The sequence below is a fragment of the Delphinapterus leucas genome, chromosome 12 (genome assembly GCF_059928025.1).
Source record: "Delphinapterus leucas isolate spDelLeu-1000000601 "Yukka" chromosome 12, BTC_Dleu_Yukka2, whole genome shotgun sequence".
NCBI classification, from domain to species: Eukaryota; Metazoa; Chordata; class Mammalia; order Artiodactyla; family Monodontidae; genus Delphinapterus; species Delphinapterus leucas.
Genome location: NC_143140.1, coordinates 15,252,725 through 15,267,353, shown reverse-complemented (window position 1 = coordinate 15,267,353; position 14,629 = coordinate 15,252,725). Strand labels below are relative to the sequence as shown.

Below are 14,629 nucleotides of genomic sequence, written 5' to 3'. Positions count from 1 at the left end.
AATTCAAAGGAAAAGTTTCCATTAGGCTTGTCTGTCTAGAGGATTCATTTTTAAAATATATTGTTTACATCCTCCAACACTGACATTCAAGCACTTTCAGAATGCTGTCCTTCCAAAAGCTATGAATGATAAATTAAGAGTACAACACACCATCTGAAAATCCTATTTCAATTTCACCTTGTAATATCTAACAACCAGAATGTTCTCCTCATAAATTCTGGCCAACCTGCTTCTCTCAATAGCCAAAACACTCAACTCATTTTTTGCTTTCAGAATCTGCTGATAGAATTCTCCTGGTTAGAATAAACTTCCCACTCCAGCCACCTACTCATACCCTGTGAATCCATCCAGCAGCCTCAGATGACTCCTCTGTTCCACATCCTCTGGGTGGATTCATTCATTCTCACACACTGTTTAGAAAATCCAGGAGCCTATCACATGGCAAGCAGTGTGCTCATATGACAGATACAAATGAGAATGACCCTGCTTTCAGGAGCTGATGCTGAGGTGACAGTGTCAGGGGAACAAGGTTACAGAAAAGATGTGCACAGAGGACAAACATAAAAATTAATCTGGAAAGTCCGGGAAGATGTGCCAGATGAGGGGTCATGAGCTAATCTGAAAGGCTATGTAAGCATGAGGCAGATGAAGAAAAAGGAAATTCCTGACAGAGAGGAAAGCACAAGTGGAGCCACCAAGCTCTGAGGCAGCAATGGCGCCTTGGGAACGAGGCTCTAAGGCACTGGCAGGAGGCTATGTGTGGACCCCTGAGAGGAGATGCAGGTTTCAGATTAGGAGGTTTAAACTTTACTCTGAAAGCAAAGGGGTTTTCCTGATGGGACGTGATCAGGTGGATTTTAGAGAGGTTCCCCCGACAGCAGTGTGGGGACCGGAGGAGGTCTGGCTGGTGTCAGGGAAAGGAATTAGGAGGTTACTGCAGGCATCCAGGGGAGCAGGGATGAGAGTCTGCATTCAAGTAAAGGCAATGGAATTGGAAGAGAAAGGAGAAATTCAAAGAAGATGGAATCTGAAGAATTTGACAAGAGAATGAATGAGCAGTTGCAATGGTGATCTACCCACAGAGACAGGGATTATAGAAAAGCATCAAGTTTAAGCAGAAGGTCAAGAAATGGATGATGGGTAACACTCAGCTTGAAGCACCTATGGGACATCCAGGTGGAGACATTTAGCAGGTGGTCAGGTACACAAATCCAGAATTTAGTAGAAAATTCCAATGTAGTAACACAGACTTGGGATCATAAACACATAAGTGTGACTGAGTCCATGACTAGAAACTGCATAGAAAAAGGCAAATCAGAAGGAAATGGAATTATAGAAGGAAGCGCAAGAAGAGCTCCCTCTCTCTCTCTCTCTCTCTCTCTCTCTCATATACATACTTTTTTTGTATTCTTTTCCATTATGGTTTATCACAGGATATTGAAAATAGTTCCCTTTGCTGTACAGTAGTACCTTGCTGTTTATCCATTTGGACTGTGCTTTTTTTAATTGCACGTGGGACTCCAGGAATCTTCCACCTTGCTATCTTTATAGAAGGCAGGACTAGAAAGCCATCCGACTGATTTTCAATCATAGTTCTACTCAACATTGACGATTACAGCTACAAATACCATGAAATCCCTTTCTAATACCTGTGTCTGGGACAATACTCAGATGATACTATCTTTTCCAGACTGGTATCAAGTTTTTACTCCAGGCTGCTATATATTAGGTCACTATATTTGGCCTAGGGAACATAGACATCCATAAATTGAAATATTCAGCCTAATTGTAAGAAGATTTTATGGTATTTTATTTTTCCAAATTACATTTTATGACAATTGTTATGATGATTCTGAAGAATATCAAAGTAGAATCTCTTTATAATTTTTACTCTTATCAAAAATGTAATATCTAAAATATATCAGCCAGCTCATACAGATATCCCTTTATTTCAGACACTGGAGTGTAAAATGTATCATTTTCTTCTCAGAAAAAAAAAGGTTAGGAAAGAAGACTTAAGCTCCAATATATTACAAGACAGAGATAGCTAAGGCAGATAAATCTGCTAAGCATTTTTTTTTAAAAAAAGGAAAGCCATTGGATTACTTTACTTCTGCTTCCATCTCTTTCTACTAAGACACTAATCTTTCTGACCTGGACAGAACTTCTGAATGTGTATATATATACTACCCTATATATAAAGAAAACTGATACATTGATTTATGAATTCCATAGATATTACAAACACCATCTGCCTAATTTTTCTAAAATGTAAACCCCCTAAATCAAAAATGGAACAACTAGCCACCTAAACAAAGAGCTTCTCCTTGCATGTTAAGAGCTATGTTTCAACTACAAGAACGATAATGTGTCATGTGACACTTGTGCACTGATCACTTACAACTTTGAAATAACTCGATATTCTTCAGACTATACTACAAAGCTACATAATCAAGACAGTATGGTACTGGCACAAAAACAGAAATATAGATCAATGGAACAAGATAGAAATCCCAGAGATAAACCCACACACATATGGTCACCTTATCTTTGTTAAAGGAGGCAAGAATATACAATAGAGAAATGACAGCCTCTTCAATAAGTGGTCCTGGGAAAACTGGATAGCTACATGTAAAAGAATGAAATTAGAGCATTCACTAACACCATACACAAAAATAAACTCAAAATGGATTAAAGACCTAAATGTAAGGCCAGACACTATAAAACTCTTACAGGAAAACATAGGCAGAACACTCTATGACATAAATCACAGCAAGGTCCTTTTTGACCCACCTCCTACAGAAATGGAAATAAAAACAAAATAAACAAATGGGACCTAATGAAACTTAAAAGCTTTTGCACAGCAAAGGAAACCATAAACAAGACCAAAAGACAACCCTCAGAATGGGAGAAAATATTTGCAAATGAAGCAACTGACAAAGGATTAATCTCCAAAATTTACAAACAGCTCATGCAGCTCAATATCAAAAGAGCAAACAACCCAATCCAAAAATGTGCAGAAGACCTAAATAGACATTTCTCCAAAGAAGACAGACAGATTGCCAGCAAACAGGTGAAAGGATGCTCAACATCACAAATCATTAGAGAAATGCAAATCAAAACTACAATGAGGTATCACCTCACACCAGTCAGAACGGCCATGATCAAAAAATCTACAAACAATAAATGCTGGAGAGGGTGTGGAGAAAAGGGAACCCTGTTGCAGTGTTGGTGGGTATGTAAATTGATACAGCCTCTATGGAGAACAGTATGGAGGTTCCTTAAAAACTAAAGATAGAACTACCATATGACCCAGCAATCCCACTATTGGGCATATGCCCTGAGAAAACCATAATTCAAAAAGAGTCATGTGCCACAATGTTCACAGCAGCTCTATTTACAATAGCCAGGACATGGAAGCAACCTAAGTGCCCATCGACAAATGAATGGATAAAGAAGATATGGCACATATATACAATGGAATATTACTCAGCCATAAAAAGAAACAAAACTGAGTTATTTGTAGTGAGGTGGATGGACCTAGATACTGTCATACAGAGTGAAGTAAGTCAGAAAGAGAAAAACAAATACCGCATGCTAACACATATATATGGACTCTAAAAGAAAAAAAAAAAAGGTTCTGAAGAACCTAGGAGCAGGGCAGGAATAAAGACACAGATGTAGAGAATGGGCTTGAGGACACGGGGAGGGTGAAGGGTAAGCTAGACAAGGTGAGAGAGTGGCATGGACATATATACACTACCATATGTAAAACAGATAGCTAGTGGGAAGCAGCCACATAGCACAGGGAGATCAGCTTGGTGTTTGTGACCACCTAGAGGGGTGGGATAGGAAGGGTGGGAGGGAGACGCAAGAAGGAGGAGATATGGGGATATATATATGTGTATAGCTGATTCATTTTGTTATAAAGCAGAAACTAACACACCATTATAAAGCAATTATACTCCAATAAAGATGTTAAAAATAAATAAATAAAATAAAATAACTCTATATTCTTGAGATTAAGAACACTGCTCACATATTGATCAAGAATGCTTTGCGTGCAGAAATGTAAGTTGGGAGCTAATCGAATAGACTACATAAAGTCTAGCAAATACAGACAGAAAGCTCCATCAATATAGGAGTTCCCATGTGTGAGTATGCAGACCATGCATGAGAGTCCATGAAAAGAAGCTAAGCTGTAGGACATTTACATGACCGTACAGACACCTTAATTGATTTTCAATTCACGTTCCTTCTCTATGTAAATATAATGGCATCTCCCAGACAATCCTTATCTGACATAATGATGGGAAATATAAAAATATATACTAAATAGTATGTAAATCATTAGCAAGGTATTATCATTTACACTCTACATAAAGATATCTGTTTGGTTCATTGTGTTTCTTTAATACTGAATTAAACACTTTACTTTCAAATTGCATGAAATTACTTTCTGTAATATTATCTTATTTTACTATCTAAACTTCAGAAGAATGATCAGAATATTGCATCCTAAAATCCAGTTAAATGTCTTCTCTAAATCACAGGCTGCTCCTTTGCAAGGCCCGAAGAAAAATCTTCAGAGACAGAGAGCCCTGCACGAGGTTGCATTCCTCGTTACTATTATTTGAAAAGTGTTTTGAACTTTTAAATTCAACTTTGTCATAAAAGGTAGCATTCCACTGAGAATCCATTAAAGATAACACATGATTCTCAGCAAAAGCCTTTCCATTTACCAAAAGATGATTTTCAAGATTCTACATCTACAACTCGCTTGTGTTACTTATTGATAATTACTAATTGCTATATTTTATGACAGTTAACTGCTTAAACTTTCTGAAGTTTTAAATGAATAATTTGTTTCAGGGAAAGCAAAATTTATAAAGAGGGAGATAATTTAATGTATCATCTGGATTGAAATTCAAAACTGAGAGAAAGAGGTACTAGCCATAATTACAGCACAAATGTGGCATCAACAGATACTGTCCTGGGCAAACCAACATGTACAGCCACTTTCTTTTGAAACATTCTATTTTTTATTTAAATAAATGTTCTTATGTACGAGAAGTTTTCACAAGTTAGCAAAAGATGAAGGAATATCTAAAGTCAATTCTGCAGACTTAAATAGACATTTCTCCAAAAAAGACATACAGATGCCCAACAGGCACATGAAAAGATGCTCGACATCTCTAATTATTAGAGCAAAAATGTAAATCAAAACTACAATGAGGTGTCACCTCATACCAGTCAGAATGGCATCATCAAAAAATCTACAAACACTAAATCCTGGAGAGGGTGTGGAGAAAAGGGAACCCTCCTACACTGTGGGAACGTAAACTGGTACAGCCACTATGGAGAACAGTATGGAGGTTTCTCAAAAAACGAAAATAGAGTTACAATATGATCCAGCAATCCTACTCATGGGCATACACCCAGACAAAACACTACTTCAAAAAGATACTTGCACCCCAATGTTCATAGCAGCACTATTTACAATAGCCAAGACATGGAAACAACCTAAATGTCCATCGACAGAGGAATGGATAAAGAATATGAGGTACATATATACATGGAATATTACTCAGTCATAAAAAAAGAATGAAATAATGCCATTTGCAGCAACATGGATGGACCTAGAAATTGTCATACTGAGTGAAGTGAGTCAGAAGGAGAAAGACAAATATCATATGATATTACTTATATGTTGAATCTAAAGTATGATACAAATGCATTTACTCACAAAACAGAAACAGACTCACAGACATAGAGAACAGACTTTGGGTTGCCAAGGGGGAGGTGGGTGGGGAAGGGATGGATTGGGAGGTTGGGATTAGCAGATGCAAACTATTATTTACAGGATGGATAAACAACAAGGTCCTACTGTATAACACAGGGAACTATATTCAATATGTTGTAATAAACCATAAGGGAAAAGAATATGGAAAAGAATATATATATATATATATATAAAACTTAATCACTTTGCTGTACAACAGAAACTAACACAACATTATAAATCAACTGTACTTCAATAAAACAAATTTTAAAAAAGTAAGGTTAATTCTGCAGTATATTCCCCTTTCACCATCCACAGAACACTGACCTAGATCAAAATAAATGTACATAAACCCGAAGTAAAAGTGTAAGAATATACATAAGAAAGCCTGAGACATCCAGCACAGAATCCTAAAAAGTTCTTCAACACATACAATCGATTCAATCTAACCCATACCCAACAGTAAACTGATATGAAAGAGGAATTACTACTGGACAAGTATATGGCCCCTTATTCAGCTAATTTAAAGTGAATAACTTATTAAATCCAGTGACACTAAAATCATCAGTCCGTTTCTCCCAATCTTTTTCTAGCAAAAGTTGAGGGAATGACCCTAAGCTAATTTCTCTGCTTATTTTTGAATTAAGGTTGCCTTTTAGGTATTTCAAACTCTATCACTTTGCCCACATTGCTTTTTGTGCTAAAGACATTTGCGTGCTATTTAATGAGAAAGAAAGAAAAATGGAAGGAAAGCAAATATAACCTCAGGTCAAACCCTGGACTCATTTTACCTTTGACCTCTTCGCCAAATTCTCACCCTGGTGGCTGAAGCCCTGAACACACCTCCCTGCTAGCACGATATGATGGATGGATTCTTCTACAAGAACCCATCTCCGTGGGACCTCTAGTAGCTGCAATCGTCACAGGAAAAGATGCTCTGGGGATTCTTCTATAGTCTTACAAAGTAAAGTTAATAATGCCACCCTTCCTTGGTACAGCACTTTGAAGTTTAGGGTGCCTCTACCATCATGTTAAAGCCTCGTAGGTTAGAAGGGCAGACATTATCACTTTCACCTTACACAGGAAGAAACTGGGGTGCGGATGAGTTAACTTATTGATGTTTACACCTATAGAAAGTGTCAGTGTTAAGAGCAGAATCTAGTCCATTGCTCTATCTATCTGATGCTCACCTCCCCTTCTGGTCACAGCAGTCTTAAAATGGTAGGAACTAAGCCAATGTTGGGCTAAGGCAGAAGACTCTCTCTTGACTCTACTCAACAGCCCAATTCCTGACCCAAGTCTCATACCTGACACAGTGGTCTTATTGTTGAATTGAATAACACATGATACTTTGTTAGAAATAGCCTGCCAAACATACAAAATTCAGAACAATAGTAGAGAGAAGAGAGAACCTCATGGTGGAGGAAAGATGCGGAGGCATTCGAGAGCACTGACAGCTAATGAGTCAGATCAGAGAGCGCAGGTGCACACGGGGTTAGCCAGTCACCTGTGGCCCGTTCCAGAGCCTGGAGACTGGAGCCCTCGGGAAAAGGCTGGAAAATACCACTAGCCACGTGACATCTTTCTTGCTCCTTTAGTTTAGTTTCTGCACTCCAGGATCAAATGTCATAAGGAAAGGGTTTGGAAGGCTTTGAGCTAGTTCTGGGAATTTCACTAACAGAAACTAATAGAATAGTCACAAGGTAGACCTCTCAAGAGGTGAGCATATGGGGCAGAGTGAAATATGTAACGTATCCAGCCAAATGCCTAAATGTTAAGCCCCTTCCCCAATGGAAGAAGGAAACAAACCATAATAGCCAAAGCTTAATGCACTTTTGGAAAGACTTATAAGAACACTAAAGGTGTCCACGTATGTGGGTTCTGGGTTCTATTACTTTAGTTGCCTCTTGCCTCAGGCCAACTTAGTTCAACTCTAAGGACCAGCTCGAAAATACCCAACTCCCATCACAGGACAAAATGTAGAAGCTGTTTAAAGATATAAAATAGTCCATAACGATAAATGAACTGCAGTTCAATGAACTTTACAATCCATGGTACAGCAAGCTCATCCATCTGCATATTGCAGATGTAGGAAGATAGTAATATTATTGCAGGAATTGCTACTTTATATCTTTGCAGGAAGCTGGCTCTTACTGCTCAGGTTAAATTCAAACCACTCTCTCATCTGACCGGTTGAGCGAGTAACACTCCCAAGGTGCTGTGTTTCTATTCAAGTCTGCAGGGGCACCTAGAGCCCACACTGGTTTCCATATTCTACTCCAGACTTAGTAAACTATTTACATCAGCAATGGTGCCCCTCACTTCTGGTTAAGAAGGAATAAACAGAGGTGAAAGAGAGTCAAGACAGGTTGGCAAAAATGTGAACTAAGTGTTATGTTTCTTACCCTCTATTCTCTTTGACAACGCCTTACTTCTTTCAATTTTTTTTTTTGTAGGCTTCTCTTTACTGAATTTTCTCCATGAGCATTTGGGCATGCACATTTACTAAGACAGGTTTTTGTTGAAAGCAGAAAACTGCAATGGTTCTGGGATAACCTTCCCTAAATGTAACCCTATCCATTAGGGGTGTGAAGTAGACTAGACATTTCCTCTCTCCGACTTTTCTACTTAACACAGCATCTGGGAACATGTAGGCACCTGCTCATGCTTTAGCAGTTTCTCAAATTACTCTTTGCTTTTTCTCTTTTCCCTTCTTACCCACCTCTGCCTCAGCAACATGAGAGAATATTTTGGGGTGTAAGACATGAAAATCTTGGCAAACCTCAATGAAAACATGATAACCTACATTCTGGGGACTCTGTCCTCACTCTACCCCAGCTGCCCCCAACTACCTTTCCTTCTTTTCCCAGTTGCTAATTGAGCCTTCTGGATACATTTTGGGTCACAATATTATAATTGGTTGGAGGGAGAAAAAAGAGAAAGAAAAGCTGAAGGTGCAAGGGTTCTACCCCTCTACTTTGTCTCTCCTCTCACAAAGGAAGTAGGTGTTACAGATGTTTGAAGAGCTAGTGGGCGTGAGGTTCCCTGTTAAGCGAGAGGGAGAATTCCAAAGTTAATATTCTTTATAAATCAAATCACACAATGAAGTGTAGGATTTGTAAGAAAAAAAAAAGAACCTCCTAGAATCCCAATTTAATTTTCTTGCCCACATTTATACAGTTTAAGAGACAGGACTAGAATCTGAACCCCGAATGCTCAGGTCCAACATTAATGGACTTACCATTGTGCTTTTTATTATCTTCAAACTGGGGACAATCCCCACGCCCTCAGTCCACTGGGAAATTCTATTAAGGGTGTGGGTGAAGCTCCAGGGTCTCCTTTAATCAGCAGCTGATCTTCTGAATCAGCCTAACCTGTCAAACCCCTCCTCTGAAACTGAGGGGCGAACAGACTTTAATCTAAGGAAGAGGTAGATGACGTACAGGCTTCTTGTTGGTAAAAGGACAGTGCAGCATGTGGGATGATACTTGGACTTGGAATAAAAGGTCTGGGTTTGAATCCTGGCCGGGCCACATTATGTGAGTAGGTTCAAGGTATTCCAGGAACCCTCTAAGGGCAGGATGAGGATTTGGGGGTTATATGACCCCACTTACCTTCTGCACAAGCTGTTTGTGAGAATCCAAATATACATATATTGAACTTGAACACAGTTCAACTCTTTGGCATTTGGTTCAATAACCATTTAGAATAATGGCCAGCATGAGGTAAATGCTCAATAAATGTTAGTAATTCTATTAAATATTCCCACACGGTTCTCAATTCCCAGCCACTAGCCCTTGTTTTCAGTCTCTGCTTCTATATGTTTTCTCTTGTCTTGCTACTCTATAGTTCCTTTCTCTATGAAGCTTTTATAAAAATGAAACAGGATTTTAGATCTAATGAGATCTTCTCTGATTTAGGTCCCAGATAATGCAGTTTTCAACCCATGTAATATACTGGCTCTTGGGGTCTGGTGACAGTTACTTGAAGGAGTATTCATTGAGGAGGTTAGGTTTCAAAAGACTTCTAGAGCACACACTCACACCCACACCTACACACACCTACACACACACCCCAAAACCCTACTAAGATGAAGAAAGACCTTCTTTCTGCAGGGAATTAAATCAACCATTAGAAATTATTTGCAGGAGTCAACTATTTTTTGTTAGATGGCAATGGTATTTGAAATCAGTGCACTTTGCCAACAGAATGAATTATTTTTATGACAAAGTACTTATAATTTCAAAGAAAAATTATTCCTGAAATCTTGAGGTGAAAGTAGCTTCATTATCCTTTTCCATTTATACATATTTAAAGACATTATCGAGGCCAAATTCAAGTAGTAATATACAACCAAGGCTGATGAAACTGTACGAATATATTTTAATTGATATTTTATAACGTTTCTTTGGCGTGTTCGCCCATCAGTTTTCTCTCTTCTCTCTACTAGTGCCTGTTTTTACAAATTGTGAACAGAGAGCACACACAGGAAGTAGGGAGCTCAGCCGATGGCCCTGCAGTAATGACCAAGGGGAATTTTAAGTCTAAATGCTGAGTTACCAGGACTTTAGCTTTGCAGGGCCTGTCGTGGGGCTAAATTCTCAGATGTGTGATATAACGACCGCGAGCTACCGCCAAAACTCATCTCCAATTTAACGACTATTTCAAAGGCTGTGAAAAGCCTCCTGTTTCCCAGTTTACCTCTATGCAAAGTTTAGAAAGGGCCACCATCCATGACTCTGTGTCATCAAGTTCCCATATAGGTGTGTCATCTGAATAACCCCTACAGTCCTCAGTTTTTAAGACATAAACTGCCCTCTAGAAAAAAGTCCATCTCTGTTCCACTAATTTGTGGACAACATGACAGGCTTCCATGGCAGCAAACTGGGATTCCAAAACATCCCCAGTCTACCACCACACAGAAGGCCAAGACGTTAGCAGTGGAGGCTGATTGATAAAGTTAGCGCCGAGGCCTGCAATTGCAGAGGCTGTGGTGTGACAGCATCACACACTGCAATATTTAGAGAACCCTTGCAATAAAGGAACACCACGTGCGTGCCAGGGAGAGCAGTCATGGCACAGCAGTGGGAAAGATGCTTTTGACGTGAACAGTTGGACGGTGTCCTTCATTTTTATTTGTCCATAGAAGCCTGTAGGATCTGATCCCTCCTAGAACTCCCCCTTCCCCACTTAGAGCCCCTCTCTCCACCAGCCCTGAAACAGCCAGTGAAGAGGAGAGATGCCCACTGGCTTGCCCTGCGCCTTGCCTTCCCTTCCCATTCAGGCAGCAGCCCATGTTTCCCATCGCCTGCTGGAGGCCTCTGTCCACCTGCTGTCTGCAGTGAACACCGAAAGGAATGGGAGCAAAACTGTGCATCCTGACCAGCAGAAGAGGTGTCCGGGACAGGTGGCGGGGGGCTGTGACGGGTGAGGACAAGACGGACTGACAAGCAGACAGACAGACAACAGCACCAGCAGACACCATGCATTACTTCCAGTCTCAGACGAGGGGAAGCCTGCAGCGCCAGGGACCTTCCACCAGGGACAGGCAGCGGATTAACGAGGTTCTGCTTCCTGCATGCCTGCAGGCTTCAAGTCCCTGCTTTTTGGCTAAGAAGGAACAGGGAATCCAGAAACCTGCTGCTCTTCAGAGAACCAGGCCAGCTCCAGCCTTCCCAGTTAATGGCCCCTCTCTCTGCGTCTACGTTAAAAGGGCAGGGATGACTGGATTTCTCCTCTTGTGCTGTGACTAGCCCTCACTGCTCTCCCTCAACGCCCCCTCTCCCATCTGGGCTGCAGCTGCAGCAGGCTGGGGATGCAGCCCCTCCAGTTCTCTGCTGCTAGGCTCTGCTGCCCCAAGGGGGGACGAGGGAACCTTCCCTCCTGTGACAGCGTCTTCTCTTCAGGAGGCCATCCTGAGGGTGGGCGGGGGAGAGGCGGGAGGGAGGGCGTGCACTGGGCCCGGGTTGGGGTACGGGGGTGCCGCCCCCCCTTTGCTCTCCGCTGTAACTCCACATGCAACAGGCTCCCTCCGGCTCTTCTCTCCGATCTTCCGCCCCAGATACACCTTCTGGCCTTAACGCGGGGAACCAAGGCACAAGTTCCCATCAGGGCCTCTAGATTTCCTCACTGCCAAGTTGAAAACTTTCCCCAATACAGGAGGACCTCTCGGGGAAGGCAGGGTTCACGTCCGGGCAAGGCAGGGTTCATGTCCCCTTCAGCTCCACTGCACGGGGATGGGAGGGAGGCGGGAGGCCAGCACCTTGTGAGCAGTTTCGCCCGAGACTAAGGCAGGTGGCAGGGCAGTGTCACACGCGCCTGCCTAGCCAGCCACCAGCCCCGTCCCCTCCCCAGACCCAGGAAAACTGGGCGCTGGATGGAGATCCCCTGAAGGGTCGATGGGCTTTAAAGAAGGGGGGATGTGTGCAATAATCAGTCCCCTTATGGTACGGCTTGCACCAGGAAACGAGAAGGCCCTGGAACTCCCTTGGAAACCAGTAAAGAGGAACCTCTATTTTATTCAGGCCAGAGTCCCCATCAGCTTCTCCCATTATTAAAAACTTTGCATTGCCAATGGCATTGTATACGGGGAGGAAAATCTGTCTTCACACAGGTATTCCGTGCAGAAGACCCCGAAGCAAAGGTTAGAGAGACGCTGAAGAAGCAGGTTACCAAAGATGGCAACTGCCCAAAAAAAAAAGACCCAACCTCGAGCTGTGAGATGAATGAGTAGCAAAATGAACACTCACAATAAGCATTTTTCTTACACCAATACTGACACCCTCGGCTGGGGCAATCCCAGCCGGCTCGACAACTCCAGGGAAAGAAGAGCTATTCCCAGCAGCTCTTCGCCCACCTCCCCTTCCTCCGCTCAGCCTGTGCCCCTCAACCTGCTCCCGGCCCAGGGCCCTTCCTTCCACGCGGGCGGAATCGGCTCTTTTCAGCCTGGCACATCCCACCCCGGCTGGCGCCGTCCCCCCAGTCCTCCCTGGCACCTGGGTCCCCAGCCGTCCTCTCCGGGCTCTCGGCTCAGGGCTCAGCGCATCCCCGCCTGCCACCTGTCCTCCCACCCGCCTCCCTGCCCCGGCCCCGCGCCCCCGGCCCCCAGGCGGGCGCCTCCGCCCGCACCCGGCACCCGGCCCGCCTCTGACCCGCACGCAGCCGGTAGGAGCGGGTGACGGCGGGGAACGGCCCGATGGAGGCACGGATGGCGCGGCCGCGCAGGCTTACTTGAGCATGGCTTCTTCCTTCTCCTCCTCTTCTTTCTGCCGGTCCATCACTGCCATGATGATGTTCCTCTCCTCCTCGGTCAGGTGGCTCAGGTCGGGCAGCTCGGGCATCGGGGGAGGCACGGTGGGCGGGCGGGGACCGCGGGGCCCCACGGCCGAGGACATCTTCGCGGCCTGCCCGCCCCTCGGCTGGCCTGGGCTCGGCGCGGGCGCACCTTCCGACGCACGCCCGGCGGCTGCGCCCCTGCTCGGCTCACCGCGGAGCCCTCCCGGCGGCGGCGGCGGGGCAGGGGAGCGCGCGAGCCCGGGCTGTCATGGTCCTCCGCCTCCACCCAGCCCCGGATGCTGCCTTTGTTTTGGTGGCCCTGGCGAGGCGCGGGCGCCCGGGCGCTTCCCGCAGCCCAGCCTCCCGGGCGGGGGCGGGGGCGCGGGCTCGGGCGCGAGGGGGGCGAGGATGCTCGGGCTCGGCCGCCTCCGTCCGCGGTGCGGGAGGAGAGTTTGGGTGTCGGTTAGGCGGAGTCTCGCGGCTCGGCTCCGGTGATGCTGCTGCGCTCGCAGACACGGCCGCCAGCCCAGCCGCTCGGCCCGGAGCCGCCCCGCCCACGGCGCCCACCCGCCCACTCCCGGTCCCAGTCCCGCGCCCCTCCGCCCCCGCGCGCTCCAGCCCAGGTACCCTCACCCGTGACTCATCCTACCTCGCCGGGTCCCCCGTCTCTGTCAGCCTCGCCAGCCCTATTTTTCCACGGGTTGCATTAATCATTATCCTCGCTCCATCTTCATCGTGGAGCATTAGTATTATCGGAGCACCCTCGATGTTCTGAACAGGACGGAACACGCTCTGCATGCATTTCCCCCCTTCCGCCGTATCCTTCTCATTTAGTGGTCAAGTGTTCATAGCCACAACGATGTGGTTTTTAACATAATTTTGCTACACACACACACCCCCAACAGCCTGGATTTTCTGGGTCCATTGTACACAGTCTTTCTTGAATCGTCCTCAGTAGGACTGCTCTGCAATGTGTCTGAATTGCCCCTCCAGAGACCCCACAGCACGGCAAATCTTTAATTTGTCATTTGGGGCTCTTGGTCGCCCATCGCATCACATAATCGCACTTCTCTGCTGCTTGCAAATGGATTATCTACTCTAATTCCTCTAATGATGCTCCGCTACCGCCATGCACTCACTTCTTAGCCACTGTAGGTACTTCTCAAGAAACACTGATCCCAGATTAAAAAACAAACAAACAAATGAACAAACACACCGCAGCCTACTGTAATGAGCTTCTGCTTAATGCCTGGCCCAATGATAAGCATTAAGGATGAGCTCCTCTCGCTGGTAAAGGCAAAAATAAATAGACAATCCTTTCAAAACAGTTAATGTTATCAGCTTTCAAACCTGGAGACTGAATTTTGCTAATATACTTATAAAAGAATCAATCTAGAGAAGAGTTCAAATCGAACAAAAATTTCTCTTCACAATGGTGATGAGAAAAATTGATATGTTTCTCTCCTGCAGAATTCTTTCTATAATTCCAGGAAGGATCTAGCATTGATTTTTTTCCCTCCAAACCTAACTTTGTTAATAAAGAAGATAAGGATGATATTTATGAATCCTAAA

General features: G+C 44.0%; 1 protein-coding gene across 3 annotated transcripts in view; it reads right to left on the bottom strand.

Annotated features, from left to right (window-relative positions):
• The window catches only part of LOC149747831 (regulating synaptic membrane exocytosis protein 1-like), a 197,169-nt gene extending 183,993 nt beyond the window's left edge, over nt 1-13,176 (bottom strand). For all 3 annotated transcript variants that reach the window (XM_089921735.1, XM_089921736.1, XM_089921737.1), the window contains exon 1: nt 13,013-13,176. In XM_089921735.1, the coding sequence (XP_089777861.1) occupies nt 13,013-13,176 (164 nt within the window). The remainder of the gene's footprint in view (nt 1-13,012) is intronic.
• Between the last annotated feature and the right edge of the window lie 1,453 nt (nt 13,177-14,629).